Source organism: Ptychodera flava, chromosome 4, assembly GCF_041260155.1.
Source record: "Ptychodera flava strain L36383 chromosome 4, AS_Pfla_20210202, whole genome shotgun sequence".
Taxonomy (NCBI): domain Eukaryota; kingdom Metazoa; phylum Hemichordata; class Enteropneusta; family Ptychoderidae; genus Ptychodera; species Ptychodera flava.
In genome coordinates, this window is record NC_091931.1 from 36,069,189 (window position 1) to 36,093,114 (window position 23,926).

Here is a 23,926-nt window from a genome sequence, read left to right on the forward strand (position 1 = left end):
GCCTTAAACCCCCTTTCACAATCACGTTTCTGGTGTCACAAAAGCCCCAGCACAATTGATGTACTTTGGTCTTCACAGAGGGCCTCACAGTCAAATAGATAAAGTTGCTGTACAATTCTGTTTGCACAGATTTAACATCTGGGGCATCTTCACATTGTGTTTCGACAACATTCTGACCTCTCACCACCTCTTTGCCGTGCCAATTGTCTTCTGTGCCCATCAATGGGGTTACTGGTGCAGAATTGTAATTTATATACGAAATGAAGTCACCTTTATCTGGTGTGAATTCATAGATAAGCTCAGTGGACGCATGTGACCAGACTGGGATCTGGTAAACATAAATGATACATTTGTGCACAGCTCATTGGTTACTCATTGAATGTTGGTTGTACACAATGAAGTAACAAAGACACTATTCTTTCAGAGAAACATAGAAATGTTTTTTTTTTGCTGTAAAGTAGACCTTATCTAAAGCAATTTATTTCCAGGCTCTTTTTTGAATGAGGTGTTCAGTTTTGAAGATTCTTAGCAAAAGAGGAACATAAATGTCTTTTCTTTCCTTTTACGTGCATATGGATGCCTGCATGGATATGAGAAATTCAGTACTAGATATAAGACAGTCATCATAGTAACTCCACTTGAAGTGACTGGAGTCACACTACATGTAAATTCTAGTGAAAGACAAAATGTCAATCTGACACGTCATTCCTTCCATATACCTGTACATGTACAAAAGTCAGGTCATATGAAGTCATGCACCTTATAGGTGTGTAGGCATATAAATCACTTTTTATTTCATAATCAATAAAAAGAAGATACACAATAAAACCCAGGTCCTCAGCCGAATATGAGAAAGGCAAAATGTTCCTCGAACTGGCAAGAGGCAGGGCAAACAAAACAATACATAACAATGAAGAACATGACGTATAACATCTTGCCAAAAAAAAAACAAGCAATAAAACATTTGACAAGGAAAAACCTGCGCAAAACATAAGCAAATCTGTGTAATACAGATGAACATATAGATTGGTTGGTAAATGTACATATACAATGCTATTTAATAGTTGCACTTTTGGAAGAAGACAATATTGAAGCCTCACACCATGATGGTTCATCTTTGGCATGAAATAGGCAATAGCTTGAGATAAGGCATAGTTTACTGATATCACGTATCACTGTTTTATGCTGTTTACTTAATTTCAGTGCCTTAAGAAGTTGTAAAAGTCTGAGTTTATTGTCTGTCGTTATTTGTCCTCTCGACCCGACTTCAAAACAAATGAGTTCAGTCGAATAACCTTGAGTTTGTAAAGAGTTAACAAGATGGGAATATTTCATGCATTTGTCATTATGACGTCTCTCGATATTAAATTCAAATGGTACTGTCAGTTCAAAAATGATCATTCTTTTTACATTACTGAACAGAATAACAAGATCAGGACGGTCAGGTGTACGTAAAACATTGTGCGGGATGGTACCTTTTGTATGACCTGGTAAATCGGCGTTAATAGATAATGTGTCCATAACTGATGAAGCACAAATTTCAAAATATAATTCAGAATATTATTATGTCGCCACGTGTATCTATTCTGTTCAAGCATGATTTTGCAGCCATTCAGAACATGATGAAGGGTTTGGGTATTACCGCAAAGTTTACACTTTGAGGAAATTTTCTAACCCTATCTATGTAGATTATTGAACGTTGGAAGACAGTCAATAGCTGCTCTGACTGCGAAGCTGAGGGTTTTTTTGGCATGTTATAGATAATGCTTTTCCATGTAATGTCTGACTTTTCTTCTGTAAGAAGCGCCAGGAATTTTCCCTGAACAACCAGATATTTTATTTTATCCATCCAATGACACTGATATTTTGTTGTACCAATTTGTTTGATGTTTTTCCTTCACATGGTCCCACGCACTACCTGTTGCTGCATTAACAGCATCTGTTGCTATGGCAGCAGCTTCAATGTTGCCATATGATTTCCTACTATAAGATTCCTCCCGTGCTATTGTGGCATTCATGGCTGCCATAACCCGGTCATCTGCCCTGATATGACAGTGTGCTACAGTATGTGCATGACATTCACTGTACACCTGGGAGATGAGCGGAATGGCAAGCCCCTGTTGACTGTAAATAATTGCCGAAGTGGCACCATGAGAAGGAATATTTAACCACTTTTTGATATATTTAGTTGTAATACTATCTAGAAAGCTTCTTTGTGATTTTGTCAGATCATGTACAGTTAACATAAACCTAATTGAAGAAAGCATATACTTGGAATATACATGCAACTTATATTCAGGTCTTACTAATGAAGAATCAATATTTGATAACATACTGGTAATTTTGTCTTTTACTAAGGCGAAAGCCGCTTGTGATGTACCTGAATAAGTAATCCATGAACCAAGAAATTTTTCGGGAGCGTCTTTAACCAGAGCTACTTGACTATCGTCAATATAATATGGCACAGCTTTAGCCTGACCACTGCAAATTGAAAGGGTCTTACATTTAGATGGCTTCAAATGTAGATTCATTGTTTTCGTAATCCTCTGAACCTCATCCATCAATTTCTGATGCTTACGCTTGTTATTTGTTACTAAAATGAAGTCATCGGCGTATGGAAGGGTTATGATTTTTTGATCATTAAGAACATAACCATGGGATTTTTCAAATTGTTTGAGATACTGTATTATTGGATTGAACACGAGAATGAAAAGAACAGGTGAAAATGGATCACCTTGAAACGTGCCCTTTCTAAATGCAAAGTGGTCAGACTTCCAACCTGGACCTTGAACATAACCAGAAAGTCTACTGTATAATCTATCAACATATTGTACAACAGCTGGCGGGAATCCATTCCTCTCAAGAGTGTGTTTGATTAACTGATGACTAACTGAACCAAATGCATCGGCTAAATCAAAGAATGTTACATGAACTGTTCTCTTTTATGTCTAGCATCAGCAACAATTTCTGTTAAGCATCGAGAATGTTTAATGCAACCACTGATACCAGGTAGAAAAGCTTTCTGTGTTGTATTGTCAATGAGATTGTTCATTAAAAGGTAGTTTAGTGATCTGTTCGTTAGTATCTGATGATACAATTTACCAATACAAGATGTAAGAGCTATCATTCGAAAGTTAGACGGGTCATGAGAGTCACCACCTTTATAAAGCAACGAAATACGGCATTGAGACCATGATTCTGGTGGATCACCATAATGGAGCTGTTTTGTGAACATAGTTGCTAGAAATCGATGAGTAGTTGGTAGCTTTTTAAGAAGCCCATAAAGAATTCCATCATCACCTGGCGCCGATTTAGATTTCTTTGATTTCAAAATGTGCTTAATATCTTTTGGTCTAACAGGACTTAGATCAAATGACGTATTTTGTGTTGTTGGTATCCAGGGGAACCAAGATAGTTGTGTCAAATTAATGACAGCTTCATTAGCATATTTTGATGGATAAAATGCATTAGCCTTCTGTTTTGTAAATGTCGGTTTTGTTGGTACAGTTGTCAAATCACCAGCGGTACATTTTTTTGCAAAAGCGAAAAAGTTATTTCTATAGAGCTTTTCTTGGTGAATCGTCGACTTTTCAATATTATTTGCCCTGTTCTGTTTCTTGAGGTAACTTACGATCTTGACCGCTTCGCGAAAAGCTTTTCTGTCTTCTTCCGTGCCATCCGTACCATATGCCTTTCTTCGCAATGCATTTTTCTTTCTTTTGGCTTCAGTCAAAGTCTTTGGTTCATGGCTTCGATAATACGAACTCTTTTCATTGTCCACCAGCTCGGGTTTGGAAGACAAAAACCCGTCAAGTAACACAGTGAATTGTTCCCCAGCTGTTTTAGGACTCATTTGATTCTGGCAAAGTTCAAAGTGCATTGGGTTTATGACATCAGAGAGCTCTTGGTTATATGTTGACCATTGGTTTATACTTAGAAAGGGAATGTCGAATTTCAAAGGTGCGGCACAACAAAACAATGAAAACAAAGTTACTAGAACAGGTGTCACCGAGCTAGCCATTATGAAAATTCCGATGAGGTGGGCAGGCAATCACGACAATAGAAGATTGAAGCACTCGCTATACCGACAGAATCTGCACGTATTTGCGTATGGGTACAAACCCACCTGTCGTCACAAGAGTTCTTCAAAATTAGTAAAGTGAAAAAGCCAGAGTTATATATTTACATCACCGTGAATGTACAAAAGTCAGGTCATATGAAGTCATGCACCTTATAGGTGTGTAGGCAGAAATTATCTAGGATATAAAGTCCAGTCACGGGAAGTCATGTGCCGCAAAGGCTTGTCAGATGGACACATCTGCATTTAACAGGTATCCAGTGTTCTCTTTCAATCAAAAAATCTTTGGGCTCTTCAACAGTTTCATTTTAAAGAAAACTGGGCAGAGTATATGTGGTGGGTTTATAGAGGTTTTGCAGGCTGAGGTATCTCTCACATGAAGTGGAAATTTTTCCAACTGTCGTGGTGATGAGGTGGCAGTTAAATTATCATAAAACTGATACCTGGTAGAACATATGAATTTATTTCTTTTTGTGGGAAAAAAAAAGTGTTAGCTGTAATTTCTATACTTTTAACCCTGACAATACTGCTAATCTTTTTTATTGACTTGTTTCTCATATTTGTTCATAATCACACAGGTCTAACCAAAATGTGCAACATACACATCCAAGAAAGACTGTTACACAGTAATGATTGACCTTACCAAAAACCCAAACAAATCTAAAAAAAACCCATTCATGTAAATGCCAGGATAAAAGAAGCATTAAGAGAAGATGGCAGAAAAGGTAGCACCCCCTTAGAGTAGAACACTACAAAGAGGCTTTAAGATAGAACCCTCGGGGACAGATATTTGGACATTCAAACTTTTACAATGCGTTTTTGGTATACCACTTGTGAAGGCTCATTTTGATACTCATGGAGTAAATAAAGTTTTCAAAGGCCTATTTTTGTGAAATTGAAAATTCATTTTTTCGCCTACAGTTAACACAGGGATGGCAGCCATTTTGAATTTCACCTGTCAGTAAATGCGTATGTCTCCCTAGTACCAAATTTTGCACGTAGTGACCCCGTTTTTTTATTTTTTTTATTTGAAAGGGACTGATCATAAGTTTCTTAACAGAAAACTGTAAGTCTTTAAATTTCAAGGTCTGTACCTGTAGAAACCTAAAGATACCTGTAAATTCTAGCCAAGACACACACGATGTGAAATGTGATTAAACTGACTGGAGACATACACCCACACTATGTGACCTACTTAGTGGGACCTCCAATGTAATCAGACACTGTTCGTAATGTTCTAATGGTGGTATGGCACTGTTTCAGAGCGTCAGCCCAGTTAAGTACCATCAGCAATAAAATCCAGGGTATCTGGGGACTACAGAGAAACTAATCAATGTGTTTGTGCAAAAAAAGCCTAAAAATAAACCAATAATGTATGGATACAGAAACAAAGTTGCATAAAAGAAGCAAAAAATAGACTGTGTTAAAAACAGATGACAAATTGGGTTTTAGATTTTACAAAAGCATGCAAGGTTGGGAACTAGAATGCCATTTTCTGATAAATGTGTCAAGTGAAAAGTTACTGAGCTTTGTTTTGTGCTGTTTTGGCACCAAGTTGTTTTTCATCTCCACTATTGTACTTTTTTACTTTTTTACCAAGAGGAGATGGTGATTTAATTACCTTACTAGTAATGATTAGGAATAATTAATTCCTTAGAAAGGTCTTCAATTACGATATCATAATGTAGTGCAATTGGATCATGATTAATTCATAAATATATTTCTATGAGTCTAGAGCCTGGTTCAAATAAGTAATTCATGAAAAAGACTATTTTGCAGAATGGTAGCCATGGTTACATTGCAGTGACAATGATAGCAAATGACCTGTAACATTTCAATATCACAAAGACTGATGTCTTTTATTCATTTTCTACACAGCAGACTCAACAACAACCTACATTTCTGGTTTAGATAACAAAAACAAACATAAGTCCAAAGCAAATAATAACTGGATAGATCACAGAATCATCAATCCTTCTATGAACTACTGCGGTATGCATTCTTGTAGTGCTGAAGACATCAGGGCCACGGATAACATTCAAAGATGTGCAAGATTGACATGCTGGTATCAAATTCCATAGGACAGTAATGATGACTGGCAATAATCTGATGTTTATCTGCTGACATTTCTTACAGAAGTGTGTATCGGTGACAATATTCTTGCAGGTTCAATGAAAACCTGCAAAACTTTCATGTCAGGCGAAATCTCTATACCATTTTCTCATTGGGTGAGAAGGACAGACACAATATTCATAAGTCACTGAAAATTGTCACTAGATATAATAGTTATTTCATTTGCATTTCAGCTTGCAGTAAATGTATTTTTCTTCATGAATCAAGGTACAACACTTCTCGGGGACAGATTTTCAGACCCAAATTTTACAATTCTTTTCTGATCTACCATTAGTGGGTGCTCATTTTACAGTTTTTGTAGTGAAGAATTTTTACTGTCTTATTTTTTCGAAAATGGAAAAAAAAATTCTCCATAAAATGCCGACCATTTTGAATTTAGAATATTGGTAAATCTTAGGTAATTTGTTTTTCTGGTAGAGTAACCCCTGATTTTTATTCTTGATTTGGTAAGACTATTATTGAAAGATTCATACAGGAAAGTTTGAGCAAAAGTTTTAAGCCTTTAAATTTCAAGGCGCATTCTATAATGATTTTCAATGGTTATATCATCTTCTGTTCTTCTCAGTTCTAAGAGTAGTTGGACACAAAGGTATGGAAATCGGAATTCCTATTGATTCAGGGCATTGAATTCTTTACTATATGTAAAGAGGTAAAGAACTTGCAATTGACACACGAAACAAAAATAGTGCAAAAATCATCAAAAGCTACAGCTACTGGCCCTTAAACCCTTTCACCACCATGGTTTGTCCCAAATCCATTGTTTTCTATGGTAAAGTTGGACCTGTATACAGGGAACTGGGGGTGAAAGGGTTAAGCTTCAAAGTTTCAGCTATTAAGAGAAGCTATTGTATTGTTAGCATATGATTAGCATGTTTCTCCTTCCTATGGTAGTCTGGTCACCCCAGGTAGATACCAAATAATTTGTCATGTTTCTTTTTCTGTGTGTCAGTAAGATTGCTGGTAGTGTATATTTGCAGAAAATATTTTCAGTATATTTCTAGTCTCAACAGAATTCTGAAATCATCTAAAATCATTCAAAATTGAGAAAAAATAATATCAGAGCACGGGAACTATATCCCTTTAAAATGCTCCCTTCCAAGATTCTATGAAATTGGGGCATGTGTCAGCAAGTACACTATTGAATCAAGGCAAACTTGAATTTTGTTTGGGTGTCTGCAGATCAAGTTTTCTTCCTAGGACTTTCAGGTAATTTTGCTGCCTACTCTTTGAAAGCAAACTGTGGTATGGTAAACTAATTTGTAGCTCAACTTATCTGTTTTTGAGTACTCTAGCAACAGCTTAGTTAAAAAGTCACTGACTTCAAGGTTACATGCACCCGCGTGTATGATGAGTTATTGACATGAATGTGATGCAATGCTATTGTTCTGTCTTATTTGATGCAGTGCTCTACATGTACAATGTTTGCCAAAGGCACAGACCACTGTTTTCTCATGCAACTTGTCTTGATTCAAAAAATTAGGTACAATTAACAGATCAATGCAACTGCAAGATGTTGAAACTCTGCAGTGTATCGATACAAAGCGTATGAATTTGGTTTGTATTTTAAAGGAACAAGAACTGTAAATTTTCAGTGATAACATTTTTTACAATTTTTGTCTTAGGAAACAAGCAAATTTTTCTCTTTTCCCTGAAATATGTTGAACCACAAAATATTCACCTTGCACAGACAATGCATGGTGTACAAAGTGTAACATTCCATTATTGTTGTCAAATAAATTCTAGTCCAGTTGAAACCTACTTGTCAAACAAAGTAAAAGTGGGCAATAGATACATACAGACTGTTGACAAATAAACAATGTCCTTTGACATGATTTTGGGAGCAAAAAAAAAAACTTTTTTGAAAACAAAACAAAAATAGCACAGAATACAACAAACATTTGCAGCTCACAACAAACATTTACAGCTCACAGCTGTTCAACCTTGGAAATTTTATGTAAAGATATATCATTGATTGACACAACCGATAAAAGGAAGTTACTTACACTAGTTGTGGTCATAATTTTGCCTCGTAATCAGAAGTGCAGCAATAAAGAATCATGCAATTAACTTTTTATTTTAAACAATTACAAGGGTAAAGCATATGATGGGACCTGGGAATCTCTGCTCTCAAAGTACATTAATTATTTCAAATTTACGCGAAGTTTTGCAGATGTAAATAAATGGGAAAATGCTCATACAGATCCTTTTATCATATACATTGTTTTGATTAATACTGATATTCCTACACAAAATGTTCCTTCAAATGGTATATTTGAACATGTTCTTGTCGCAGACTTGACTGGCTTCTGTACAATAGCTGTATATTTACTCACATCACGCACTGCCATATACCTGGTACCAATGATCCCCCAATGATGTCAATCTTGTGTCAGAGGTCATGCTAAGCCAATCATAAACCACATGTCTGGCTTACTGAAGCGGTGTGTGTTATGGAGAGTTATGATGTTTTATTGCCTGACATTACAATATTTGACCTTTACGGATATAACCTTTTGACATTATATGTAGAGCAATTTATGTTACAAGAGCAAAACTAGCAAATAAAGTTTACTATGCTACCAAAGCAATAAAGAATAATATCCAGGCTTCTCAATGCCAGGACAGGACAAATTGACCTACATGTAATGTCAAAAGGTCATATACTTACAGGTCATGGATTGTAAAGTAATGTCAGGTAATAAAACATCATATCATAAACTCTTTTCAGCACACTGCTTCAGTGAGCCTGACACATGTACAAAGCTTCTATTCGTGGTTTATGATTGGTCTAGCGTGAGCTCTGACACAAGAATGGCATTAAGGGGGATTGTGGGTACCAGGTACATGGCGATGCATAAATTTGCCTGTGAAGAAGAATTATTGAGGTATTTGCTCTTGAAAAGACATGATGGCCAATGAATCAGGATCTGCAGTTTGTACTGGACTATGTTGATGTCAAAAATGACTGCATGATATTTTTCAAAACTTCTATAAATCAAGCAAGAAAGACAACATCTAGTGTAGAACATATGTGTGCATAACGTATTAAAAAGTACAAAGCTACTGTACAAAATATGACCTAGTCCATCAGAACTCTTGAAGGTGAACCTTCAGGAGCCCTGATGACTACCTTATCTTAAGAGGGAAAATTTTGTAATTCTATTCTTGGACTGAAGCTGCCAATGTATAGTTTTAGCATTCTCACACTCCTTTAATGACATAAAAACAGAAATTCGTAGAAAGAGATTAAAGTACTAATGGGTCAGAACTTATCATTTATTGCTGGTTTTCTCACAATTTTGTAATCAATGCAATGACTTGACCTGAAGACATGGCCTAGATATCTGGACATGTTCATAGATGGCAAATTTCTGTGTTAATTTGGAGATGCTGTGCTTACTATCCAATGATTGATCAAGATTTTAATATTTGTGTATGCTTGTTAAGTGCACACAAGTTACGTCAAATATTGCTTGTAGAGGTTCTAAAGAACAAATGACACCCATAATTTCTCATACAGAATATACTATCTCAGTGCATTTAGAGACAATTAAGCCATAAAACACATGTCAGAATGAATGAATTAACCAGGTCAGCTGATAAGACACCAATGTATACAATTAAATTACAAGTCATGACACTTTTTGAATTTAATAAATACTTTGGTGCGGTATTTGTCACTCTTGTCTTCGAGACTCTTCTACAAGTAGGCAATATTTAGGATAACTTCTAGCTACATTGGGAATCAAGTATTTGACTGATGATGATGACAAAGTGAAATATTTACATATCCGATCATCACAAATTAATGAAGGCAGCATGCACCATTGAACAGGTTTTATTTGTTGCTCAAACTTTCTTGAAGTAAATTTCAAGCCGTTTCTTTTCATTATCAAGAATAAAGCTGAATTGTAACCATGTGCAGTTTTGGATCAGACAATCAAATAACCCAAAGTTTACTGATATTTGAAATTCAAAACGGCCAGAATATCCTATTTTCATAACTGTGTGCATATTCAATTTGTTACAAACTAAATATGGTGGAAACTCAATTTACTCTGATTGCTTTGATGAGTCATCACAAAGATCAGATAACCAAAGTATTGTATGCCTCAGGGCCAGGTATCATATCCACATACCAGTCCCCAAGGCATATTCTACCTAGGAACTAAACATTGCTGTATTTCAATACTGTCTACTGCCACTAACTCTATGATGATGATGACTATGACAATAACATCTGGAGACTTGTTTCTGAACAGAATGAAAAGCTAAAAGTCTACACCTCAAATAAACCAAACTTGTTGAAGGCTACATTTGCATACTTACATTAGGTATATACATATGCTTATGTACATTCACTTGGTATGTGACTCTACTTGCATAGTTACATTAGCTATGTACTTATTTTAACTCACTTGCTATGTGTGACTATGCTTCAATTCATGATGTGTTAAACCTAGTGAAAAGGCTACTACATACGTTGTGCTACTTGATCTTGCTGCGATGTAAAATCTGATGGTCTTATTTAACTTCAAAGCTTTTAAAGTGTATGAAAACATTCAGTTGAAAGGTATAAATAATAAAATGTTACAGACCTGATATTGGATTAGGTACAGCAGCAGTCTACTAGCCTTCTCTATGCTCGTTCTATGGTCACCTTACCCCAAATACATACACACTGCAGTTTGCCAATAAATAATTTTATCCCAATAAATAATGTTATGACCATCTAGAGAGTTATGGTCCTCCAAACAATAGCCAAGTAGCTCTCAAGAGGGCTATGTCTTTTCTTTGTTTAAGGACATTGGTTCATATTAAACATTTTGAAACTTGTGTAAGGTGACTTATCTATTCCATAAAACAAAGACAAAATAGGCTCTTAACCCTTTGAGTGCTGTAATTTTTCCCATCAAAATTTCACTGCCACATTTTACCAATGTCCTCCGAATTTTTCTGAAATTTTTTGATAATTTTGGACCAAATGGACATCATATTTTATTGGCTACAGTTTTTTATCAAAATTTTTGCAAAAATCTGAGAAAAATTGACTGTGGTATATTTTATAAAGGTGAGAAAAATTGACGTTGGCGCTCAAAGGGTTAATCAATGTTTGCTGACTGGTGCCTGCTATGTTTTCTGAACAGAAATGAAAATATGACATAAACACAGCATCTTGGTATGAGGAAATAGCCACCGCTTTACTCATAGCATTGATCATATATTGAATTAAATGATCTGAGAAAAAACTCCCTGTGGGAGACACGGTTGCTATTAGAACAAGATGGACAGTTTTGAAAGAGTTCATTCAATTCCTCTGTTAACATACATGTGAATTAAGATATGAGGACACTTACATTATTGTACAATCAGAACTACAGTCTCCCACCATAAGTGAAGGCAGTAACAAACAGACCATTATTTCTTTCATGCACAGGACGTGTGTTATCGTTTTCAAGTTTAAATCACTGGCTCACACATTTCGTAACTATAGTGATGTATTACCTTGTGAAACATGACTGCATGGCAAAAAAAATCACTATCTGCAACAGAATTAATTCACTGTAGATTAAGAGAGATAGACTTGAATTTTACATTTAAAAATCTTGCCTTCATTGTGAACTACACAGCATGTATATTTTCACAACCTAATTATTACTAAAATTAATTTAATTGTCACTAAAATGATGACGGCAAGGATCAATTTCCAGGACTTTGCAATGTGCATGACAACTTCTGGAAATGAAAACAGTAGTATGTCTCTTCACAGGTGGTTATATTTACACCTCCACCTTGAGATTATGTAACCTGGTTATGAAATATTTACATTTGGCATGTCTGAAGGATCTAGATCTCTTTACTACAGGGCAAACTTTGAGCAAGCAAGTCAACTATCGGTAACATTCACTCTATTGTACTGAAACTCCTGCAACCGTTGTCACAGACATAAAACCTGATACGGGACACGGTTGTAAAGTTTGAAATAAATGCTACGTCAGCAATAGATTATCAAGAGAAGTGAGGATAGGAGGGACACACCTCCAAACCACCCACCAACAGCAATGCCAGCTAGAAAAGTGATGCAATGTTGCCATTTCTACAAATACACAATTATTGTCAGAAATTTAAAGATTCGACAAAAAAATCTTGAAGCCTATCAATTCAGAGATGTCTTCTGGTACAGGTCTTACCTCAGTGGTGACAGCCAACACAGACCATCTAAAGTGTACTAGCATAGCACTTGTTTTGGTTGATTTGATGCTGCAATCCACCCTTGTACTCTAACAAAAATCTATAGATAAGATAGCTATGCAGCAGATAACGCCAGTCAAATGGCCAAGCAGCCCGCCAAGGTGGATAGGTCAAATCAATCTCAACTTACCTCATGACTTGATGGACGCTGATAATGTGCTGTGCCTGCTTGGTCCACTTGTTGTAACATGTAAATCCGTGCATCCTGGCGAAGACCGTCTGTCCATTTCTGCTTTTGAGTCTGGCTACCTGCCCAATCATAGAGCCTTCCAGGAGGACTGCAATGAGAACATGTAGTATACATAATCAACATGGTTGCAAAAGTGATCAGGGGCCCCTAAACATGGGTGCATATTACTTTGTACACTGCTGCTATCGCAATCGCTCCTTTCTCTGAGAGAGTAACGTCACTTCCATCATAAAATGCTAATTTTAAAATTCTATAGTTTCAATGTGACAGTTTTCCTTCACATACAAAACCTGCAATGAGGGTGTTAAAATCAGCTAAATAACTTAAGAAATGCTAGTTACATTGTCAGTGTAACCATATAACACAAGTCAAACTGTAACAAGCTGCTGTTCAACCCTATCTACCATGTTGTTGTAAATACCACTACATGACAAATCAATTGAACAAGGTCACGCATGTGCATACCAACTATTATGGTGATGTCTTATGTTATGCAACTGATCACCAATAACTGCTGCTTGCTCACCTCGTTTGTGCATATTGGCCATTGTCAGGAGGTCTTCACGATGAAGGAAATTATACGCTGAGAGGCCACATACTTCGTCAGGCATATAACCAAGGATTATAGATGCACTGAGGAAAGGGGGAAAAAAGAACAATGACATGAGAATTATTTTGAAATAATTAGAAGATTCCATTTTGAGTTGACATGAAAACAGGTATCCCCAAAAAAGTGATACAGTACAAATGATCTTCATGTTTCTGATAAACAGAATGGTACTTGGATATTGCCTGAAAAACAGAAGTGTTAGGCCATTGAAATTTATTATTTCTAAATGCCTAGCAATGAATAGGTTTGGATATTACGTTTTTTTTTCAACTTACTTTGCTTCAAAGTGCAATAAATATTAAAGGTATACGGTCACCTGTTTTTTAATAGCCAATCACAGATTTTACGCGGGTGGCCACTTTTTAAAAAGGGCGCCTCCAAACGACCAGCCATGGCATATTTAGCAGCGTCGTATGCATGTTCTTTGACGTATCAAATATGGATGACCGACAGCTACAGGTGTTACGGGGTAGTACGCTAAGCCCCGCCCCTTTACCATACATGAAATATCCAAATTTAGGTGACCGTGTACCTTTAAGGTAGTATGCCCTTGAAACTGAAAGACTTCAACATTTGCCTAAACTTTCCTTGAGGAAAGTTTTAAGCGTTCTTTTTCAAAATCAAAAATGAAAATCAAGGGTTGCCATGCAAATTTTGGTCAAAGAGAAACAAATATAAATACCTTAGTAACCAATATATGAAATATAAAATGGTTGCCATCTGTGGGTTAACCCTATGAGATAAATTTTGAATTATTGATTTTCACAAAAATAAGGTAGCGAAAACTTTCATGTACTTCATTTACTTTAAAACAAGCCTGCACAAATGGAGGACTGGAAAATATGTATTAAGAGAATTTGAGAGTCTGAATATGTCCCTGAGATGCATTCTGCCTTTACATTTTGCACACTACATGTAATTAATTTTGAAGTCAGGAATCAATCTGCATCACTACCAGTGGTCTGAGAGAACATGTGTTCATAACTCCAACAAACACCATGATATGTTCAACTATTTGCAACATTATGTCACGGTGATAGAGGGACCGTGATTATGTCAACGCACTTGCAGTAGCAGTATCTGTCAATTATGATAGTGAGTTATTTATTGTTTTGCTACAGTAAAGAAGCTGAGCTAGAAGAATACACATTTTTGGTTTGTATTGATCCATCCACTGATCAAAAAAATCATTTCAGCGGTGGAATGTCAGCATAACTAGAGGGAATGCAGTGCCTGTTACATAATTCAAAACTGTAAAAGGAGTTCAAATAACAGATTTTTTGAAGTGACAAATGTTTAAAACATTTCAAACACTCAACCAGTATATGCGTGCTTCTTTTATCTGTGAGGCCATTAAGGATTTATCAGTGAGTAATTACTGGCGATGTGCAACTGAAACAAGGGCAGCAACCTGATTATTCTGCTGTAATATTCTAAATTTACAGTGATGAGTACATTTCAGCTTTAACCCTTTGAGCACCAAAGTCAGTTTTTGTCACCTATATTAAATATAACTCAGTCAATTTTTTTCAGATTTTTGTGAAAAATTTTGATAAAAAACTGTAGCCAATATAATATAATGTCCATTTGGTCCAAAATTAGAAAAAAATGAGAAAAAAATTCATGAAAATTGGTAAAATGTTGCACTAAAATTTTGGTGGGAAAAATTACAGCACTCAAAGTGTTTACGTAACATTTGACTTGCTGTCGAAAGTTTAAAAGCAATCTATGCACAGTACGCCCAAGAAACAAAAATACTGTAAACTACACTTTAATAGCTGATCCTTTCAAAGCCCCTTGTTTGCTACACAGCTTCTAATCTCTGTTTTGCCTTGATATACACTAAAGAGTCTAGCAAAGGGAGGCCAAAAGGCCTTGCATAAATGAAACCAGGTCTATGCCAGCTTGCCGAGCTAAATTGTGCTAAGTTTGACCTGTTAAAGGTGGAAGGTCAAGGTCGTTGTTGAATGCAAAATAGTTCGTACGCAGATGAAGTTGCTCTTACTTTGGACATTTTCTTTCTGCTAAAAATGATTTGGTCATTTTATAAGTCTGGATTAGAATTCAGTTTTCAAATAAATACAATGCCATTCGGCATTGCTGTCTTGACAAGCAGAATATTTAGCATTTTAATATGCAATAGCGCTGCTGATCACTTAACGTCATTTTTCTTTCATTAATATGCAAAATAAATATTTGTCCACATTTTCGGAAAGAACGATGAAAATAAAACTTACTAGTGTTATAATGTATACAAAAAGTCACATTAATTCTTAGGAATTTATGGCTCAAAGTACAAGCTGCAACAACGACCGCGCATGCAACAACAAAATTTGTCGGAATTTCAGGCAGCGGTATCCGATGTAGGGCGTGCAGTTATATTTAGTAACAAACCTGACATCGAGATCAGCGCTATTGGAAGTCGGCTAATAGTAGTTGATACACAGAATTCAGAATAAATAGCCTTTAAAGTTACAGCTAATGGAGCATTTAACTCAACAGGAACAGTGCTCAGGACTAGTATTATTTGTACTCAAGGCTGTTATGATTTGTTCAGCTACCCACTCTTCTTTCTGCAAAAATTGTAATTGCATGAAAAAGACAGTAATTTCACCTTTTACCAAGATGTTTAGCATTTGTTTTCTGAGTGACAACTACATACTTTGTTATACTCAGTAACTTTTGCAGTTTAATATTTGGAATTTTCAGGTTTTGAAAGAACACCTTTTTGTTCTAAGCTTACCCCAACATTTTCAAATTTCATTTCATTTCATTTCATTTTATTGCCAATTAAAAAGTGTGTATGTTATACAGGCTGAGACAGTTTAAAAGGTAAAAATGGCAATAGGAGTAAAAAAAAATAGCATTTCGCTAATCGCGTTTGACTCCAACTCAGACTACATATGAACAATGAAAAATTAGAAAAGGGCTAGTATGAACTTTGCACAAAACGAGTGTCAGTTATAGACATGACAATGTGAGGAATTTACAGTTTCATGAAATGTAATGTATATATCAACATTCAAAGAGGAGATATTTTCGTATGGCTGTGGTAAACAGACGTTTTGAAGTAAGATACTTCATATCAATTGGTAAACTATTCCAAAGTTTAGCACCTGCGAAAGAAATAGCAAACTGCCCCGCGGAAGTAAAAGATTTTGGAATGGATAAATTTGGACCAAGCTTAAACCTTGTATCACGGCTGTGATCCACAGTCTGAAAATAATCGTCCAAATGATGAGGAAGCTTGTCATGGTATAAATCGACTATAAAATTACAAACACCTAATTTATAAAGTTTATAAATATCCAGCAGACCTAATTCTATAAATAAACGGGATGACGATTCTCTGAAACCAGAGAATGTTATACAGCGTACACACATTTTCTGGGTAATTAGAATGGGATTTAAATATTAACGTAGCTTGCGGGTAACGCGAATATTCGTACTGCGCATCGTATCTGCGCATGCGTACGAACGTTTCTTTCCCGAGCGTTCTTTCCGGAAGTGGTCTTTTTGTCGCGATATTAGCATACAATTACTTTGCGGTGCGACTTTCAAGTCTGGTTTGTCAAAACAGTTCACACCAAGATAGCAAACTCTGTGTAACAGGCCCGTTTTAAGTGTGACAAATGTGGGATTATTTGCAGTATTTAAGTGAACTAAACTTTATTTAATACCGATTAAAAAAGTTTCGAATATATCAAACTAAACAGGGATCTGTCGCTAGAGGGCGCTTCATTGTAGCATTTTTGTATTAAAAATGCCCAGATCTTAAAAATAGTGACAATGTCACTGGTCGCTCCCATATAGTTATCAAAACAAGCTAAAATCAAGCTAAAAGATTTTTTTATCACAAATAGAAACAATCCCCCAATAAAATAAAATTATACAAATTTCACCAGAATTTGATCAAATCTTACTGACGTCACCCGTAAAAACCTCTACACTAAGTTTCAACTCAATCGGACGTGTGGTTTCAGAGTTAAAAAAAATTTTTGATCAAAAATGAAAAAAATAGCCAAAAAATGCAAATATGCAAATTTCACCACGATTTGCCCAGATTTGAGAAAGGTCACTCCTATGCACTTCCATACCAAGTTTCAAATCAATCAGACTTGTGGTTTCAGAGAAGAAGATTTTTTGACAAAAATGGGAGAAAATTACAAAAAAATTCATGAAAAATAGCAAGTCCAAGATACTGACCCAAGATGTGCACAATCATTTCAGGTCAGCCCAAAGTACTTACATGCTAATTTTCATCTAATCTGCTCAGTGGCTATTGAGATTTTCAATAAAATGTAAACTTGTAAACATATATACATATGGCTATGGGAGCTAACAAACGACCCAATGGTCGACAGAGCTCTGCTGTGTTATGAAGAGAGCAACGTTTTGTGACATATGTATTGATGAAGAAGGTTGAGATCTTTGATAGCTCATTTCAGGATGGCCTGACCTAAAATGGCAAAATTAGCTGCAAAAATACAAATTGATGATTTCATCATAATTATGTATAAAAATGTATACCAAATATCAAAGCTATCACATGAGTAACTTTTGAGAAACAAATATTTTGACCAAAAACGGCAAAAACTGACCCAAAATACAAAAATTGAAGATTTCATCAAATTTCACTATATCAAACTAAGAGAACCCCCAGGAACCTGTATACCAAATATCAAAGGCATCAGACAAGTAGTTTTTGAGAAACACATTTTTTGACCAAAAATGGCAAAAATTGCACCAAAATACAAAATTGCAGATTTCATCATATATTCTGTATATCATATTTAGTTTATCTGTAGGAACCTGTATACCAATATCAAAGCTGTCAGACGAGCGGTTTTGATGAAATAAATTTTTGACCAAAAATGACAAAAAAATTCCTTAAAAATACAGATTTGCTTATTTCATCATAATTTGAACAAATCCAAGTTGGGCTATCCCTAGGGACCTGTATACCAAATATCAAAGCTGTCAGACGAGCGGTTTTGATGAAATACATTTTTGACCAAAATGACAAAAAAATTCCTTAAAAATACAGATTGGCTTATTTCATTACAATTTGAACAAATCCAAGTTGGGCTATCCCTAGGGACCTGTATACCAAATATCAAAGCTGTCAGACGAGCGGTTTTGATGAAATAAATTTTTGACCAAAAATGACAAAAAAATTCCTTAAAAATACAGATTTGCTTATTTCATCACAATTTGAACAAATCCAAGTTGGGCTATCCCTAGGGACCTGTATACCAAATATCAAAGCTGTCAGACAAGCGGTTTTGATGAAATAAATTTTTGACCAAAAATGACAAAAAAATTCCTTAAAAATACAGATTTGCATATTTCATCACAATTTGAACAAATCCAAGTTGGGTTATCGCTAGGGACCTGTATACCAAATATCAAAGCTGTCTGACCAGCGGTTATGAAGAAGGAGATTTTTTACCAAAAACGCCTTTTTTGGCACTAATTTGCATATTTTTGGCAATGACAACTTCATTTGAACAAAATCTCATCTACAGCCCATCATCCATGTACACACCAAATATCAAGATGAAATGTGCAGCGGTTTTGGAGTTTTTGATGTTGACGGACAGACATACAGACATACAGACATACAGACATACATACAGACATTTTCCTAGCCTATAAGAATAGCTTCCATTGCCATATATACATATGGCTATGGGAGCTAAAAAATTGTGCGGTGACCCCATTTTTTTCGTTTGATTCGAAATCTATATATTGTTGGGCTTAATTTACGAGAGTTTAAAGAAAATGTAGATTTCAGATCATGACATTTGTAATGAAAATATCAAAATTTGGCCAAACTTTGCTCTTTTTATAAAAGCCCTATTCATGGAAACGTTGCTATATTTTCTGATATTTTCAAAAGTAGACCACAAAACTAAAATATTACAATACGGGGACTTGTGTTGTATAAAATCTGTCAAATATTTTTACTTTATTTCAGTTTTATTATTCAATAACACTAGTTAATCGAATAATACAACATTTTAACCAATTTCAGCTAAATGTTTTTGCGGGACATATAGAGGGCGCCATATCTCCAAATTTGCATGGGGACCATTTTTTTTATTTTACTATTTAACATATCTACCCTAGCTCGACATCTGTACAAAGTTTCAGAAAAATCCTGATTTCATTTTTTCTTACCAGCAAGCCACCTTAAGATGAGTATGTACTTCCCCAGACTTCTAATCCATACGAAATATTCGGTTGGATAAATGCTTTGTAAAGTAAAATTAAAATATACTTAGGTACAAAGTTTCTTACTTTAAATAAAACTCCTGCTTTCTTTCGAATACAATTATTTACATCTTTGATATGATCTTTCCAAGTCAGGTGTTTGTCAATTATTACTCCAACAAAGGACGCTTTGTCAACCACATTCATTGTATGGTCCTTTACACATAGAGCACCAAATAGAGAAACAGGCTTACACTTGCCATGAAATACAATGTAATTGGTTTTGTTAGTATTGATTGTTAACTTATTGGCATCACACCAATCAGTTACATTTTTGAAATGACAGTTTACAATCGAAAGATCTATATTGCTTATACTGCCTGGAAAAGTGTGAAATAAATTCGAATCGTCTGCAAATAAACGGAAATCAAAGAAATTTGAAGAGTTTGGAAGATCATTAATATAAATGAGAAACAATGTGGGGCCAAGTGTAGAGCCCTGAGGGACCCCATATGTGACAGACAACATTTCAGAAGTGGTTTCGTCAGCAACAACGAACTGTGATCTGTTGCTTAGATAATCTGAGAACCAGGAGAGCCGGTTTCCCGTTACTCTGTAATGTTGAAGTTTTGACAGTAAAATACCGTGGTTAATGGTGTCAAATGCTTTTGTGAAATCGATAAAAATCCCAATAGTTAATTTGCCACAGTCAATCTGTTGCAATAAGTTATTCACCAAGTTGATCAGAGCAAGCTTTGAACTATACTTTCCCGAAAACCATACTGGTGACTATAAAGTATGTTATACTTGTCTAGGAATTTCATCAATTTGTTATTTACGATTTTTTCGAAAATTTTGCTGAGAAGGGGTAAAACCGAAATTGGACGATAATTACCGGGAGATTCTTTTGAGCCTTTCTTAAAGATTGGGATAACCTTTGCTATTTTTAACGCACTTGGGAACTTGGACTGTGTGAAAGACAAGTTAAAAATACCGTCAATGACGCTGTACCTTCTCTAATGTGCGGCCAGGTCAGGTAATTAATTGGTTGTTGGCATGGAGTTGTTGGTAAATAGTTGATGATGTAGGGGCATGAGGTGGGATATGGACCCAAAGAACCCAAAAGATGATTAAATACATCAATCAAAAAAATTCTAAGCTACAGTATAAACTGCCTAAAGATAGTTCAAAGTGGAAAAAGTTAAACAATTCAGAAATAAGAATTAACAGTCCAAAATAGTAATGACGCACTTCCTACTGACCTGAGTGCATGTGAAATACACAACCTGGCATCTGTAAATTAAATGTATACCAAGTGATCATTTCCAGTCACTTTTAACTGTTTTTAATGGATTTTCCAAAGAGTCCTGTGGAAATGATGAAAAACGCTTCTCTGGTCTTGAGTTTGTATAACCTCATGGCTGATAATTGTCATAGTATTGAAAAAAATTGAAAGTGAAGAAATTACTGTTTTTAATAGGCATATTTTCCTTGAAATACATGACCGTGTAAAGAATATATGCTAAAAGTGTTTAAGAGTAAATTTCTTTTCAAAAAATAAAAATAATTTAATTTGTGACCAAAGGATTTTTATTCTTTGAGTTTACAAATTCAAACATTGCAATTGTTCAATAATCTTGTGCAGTGCAAAATTTATAAAATGACTGAAAAACAAAAAAAATTGGCAGAATTACAGTCTTTGTGATGTAAAATTATGGGTTGACATCACGATAACTGTTAATCTGTTTGAAGTACTAATATACTATAATTTAAAAAAGAAAAATTCATGCAGAAACGGTAAAATATATTGTCAGCAATGTAGTGTTAATTTTGACTTTACATCAAAATATGCCTTTGCTGGATACCAAATATATAGGGCGAAATATTAAAATCAGCCATGTTCAGCAAATCCACACAACAGCGTTGATCCTTTTCTAATTTGATTTGATTTGCTCATGTTATCCTTGTATGACAGTCAGTACAATATGGAACTTGAACACAACACAGTGAATAAGTATGCTGTAAATGAAATGGTGTGGCTGCATCACATGCAGCAATAGGAGTGCCTTTGTCTCTCACCCCTCATTTCCAGCCTGTCCCATCCCTGAAAAAATAGTTTGGTCTTATATTTATAATGTTAATAATTTCTGTATTTGTTAAAATGTGCGCATCTCAAAAACTTTTGATCATAAACATTGTCATTGTTTTTTATAGCTGACCAATCAGTTAACCTGTTTATTTTGAATATTTGCGCATTTTTCCTCAGTATTTGACATTTTCTGAATACCTTCTTATTCAGTTTGTCATTTTCTAAAAGTTTAAATGCTCCATTGTGTGGTCAAGCTTTCCACAAGCATCAAATGTGGTACTTCATATAGGAGGGTCTGCCTCTAGAGGGCGGGCATCATGAACCTCCTGTGTTTGTTGGTTAATTCCTCCACGTAAACTTCTGATTGTACTGTAAACATTGAACATGGCCGACATCCGATTTTCCTGTCTAAAACTTTCACTCATTTTCGTTCATATGACTCTGAAACTCCAGGAAACGATTGGGAAGAAAGGGTTATCTTGAAATATTGAGGTACTCGCCGATATTTTGCAAAATTAAATGAGAAAAAATGCAAGGAAAATGCCGACAGGCTTACGCAATGACAGTTTTCAGACTCGGAGGCATATGATCATCTCTGCAGATTATGCAACAGGCCCAGATCACGTGAGGCCATGAGGGGATATCCACGCAACTCAGTACCAAACACTAGCGCTCACAGAGTGAGCAAACACAAAGTGAGTACCCCTAACGTCAGCTCAGTAGTCTGTAATAGATTGTAGTCAACTAAGAAACCTTGGAGAAAGGCTTAACACTATGGCTATGCCGCTAAGTCCTTTTGATTTTTGTCATAGCTCAAAATCGTTCTCCCACACCTCAACCTGAGCCATGAACACCCCCACCAGTTTATGATATGACCCATCACGATGGCATGACGTCAACGGATCTTGACAGACGGAAGTCTTGATAGACGGAAGTTCTTGACAGCAGCATATTGGTTTTCAACTCTAATACCTTCTCTGTCTATAAATAGACACAAGAAGGTAAAAATGTAAGTTAAAGGTTTGGCTATATGATCAGAAGCAAGTACAAGAAGTTTGGCAGGTAAATTATCATATCCTGATGCTTTCTTAATGTCTAGACATTTCAGTAAATTTGCTACTTCAGAGACCGTTGTTGGTTGTAAGAAAAAAGAGTTTTCTTGGGGATTTGTCAAGAAATCGGTAAATGACTTAGACGGTGACTTGATGTTTCCTGCCAGATTAGGACCAATATTTGCAAAATAATCATTAAAACCGTTCACAATTTCATGAGGTGTATTACATGATATCACATTTCCGTCAGCTGTTGTGGTTCTTAACTTATCGGGTAAACAATTCCCAATATTAGATTTCTTATTACCTATTAAATTATTAATAGTGTACCACGTCTTTGTAGAATTATTGCGATTTTCAAAAAATAAAGACGAGTAATAATCTTTCTTGGCAGCCCTTAGAACCTTAGTGAGCGTATTTCTGTACTTCTTATAAGTAACTACTGTAGAAGAATCGCCAATGCTGCTGATCATTTTGGAGTAAAGTCTATGTTTTTTGTCTATTGATTTCTTAATGGATTTTGTAATCCAAGGTTTACGTTTAATAATGTTCTTAAGAGACCTTTCGGTAATTGGTGCATGCTTGTTACAACAGTAACTGAAGATAGAAAAGAACTTATCGTAGGCGTCATCAACATCTGTGCAGCTGTACACCTGGTTCCAAGGTAATTCAGAAAGATCATTTACAAAAAGGTTCGGAACAAAATTCGCATAGTTTCACATAGTTTCTACAAAACACTTTTCCGGTCATCGGAATAAAAGAGGCTGTATTCTTGAAGATTGCAAAAATAGGCAAATGGTCAGCAACATCACATGCTAATGTGCCTGACTCAATGAGGCAGTTACTTATATTTGAGTAAATATGGTCAATTACAGTCTGTGATGTATCAGTGATTCGTGTAGGAAGTGAACTGAGCTGATTTAAATTTAAGCAACTTAACGTTGTATAGAATTTCTCCACACTGCTATCCTGTTTCAACAGGTCTACATTGAAGTCACCAAGGAGGATACACTGGTGTTTGTCTAATTTGATATAATGAAGAACGTCTAATAAATTATTTGTAAAATCCTCCAGGTTTGTATTAGGTTTTCTATATAGAATATCAACAATGACGTGTACAGTTGTCAAAACAACTATTACTATATCGTTTTTTACTCATGGGCTTGTCTTAGCTTGCTGAGAGGTACTGTTTAGCTTCAATTGACTACACGAGATGTTCAGAGTTCGTTGGTACTACATAGACTTTATTTCTCGGTAGACATGCTTGACAGGTGCCGTCGCCAAAAATTGAAAAAATCGTAAAAAA

General features: G+C 35.5%; 1 protein-coding gene across 1 annotated transcript in view; it reads right to left on the bottom strand.

Annotated features, from left to right (window-relative positions):
* Nucleotides 1-23,926, bottom strand: part of LOC139131612 (uncharacterized) — a 77,794-nt gene that overhangs the window by 15,916 nt on the left and 37,952 nt on the right. The window contains exons 9-10 of the mRNA XM_070697738.1: nucleotides 13,180-13,286; nucleotides 12,594-12,741 (exon numbers count right to left, since the gene is read on the bottom strand). Coding sequence (XP_070553839.1) covers nucleotides 12,594-12,741; nucleotides 13,180-13,286 — 255 coding nt within the window. The remainder of the gene's footprint in view (nucleotides 1-12,593; nucleotides 12,742-13,179; nucleotides 13,287-23,926) is intronic.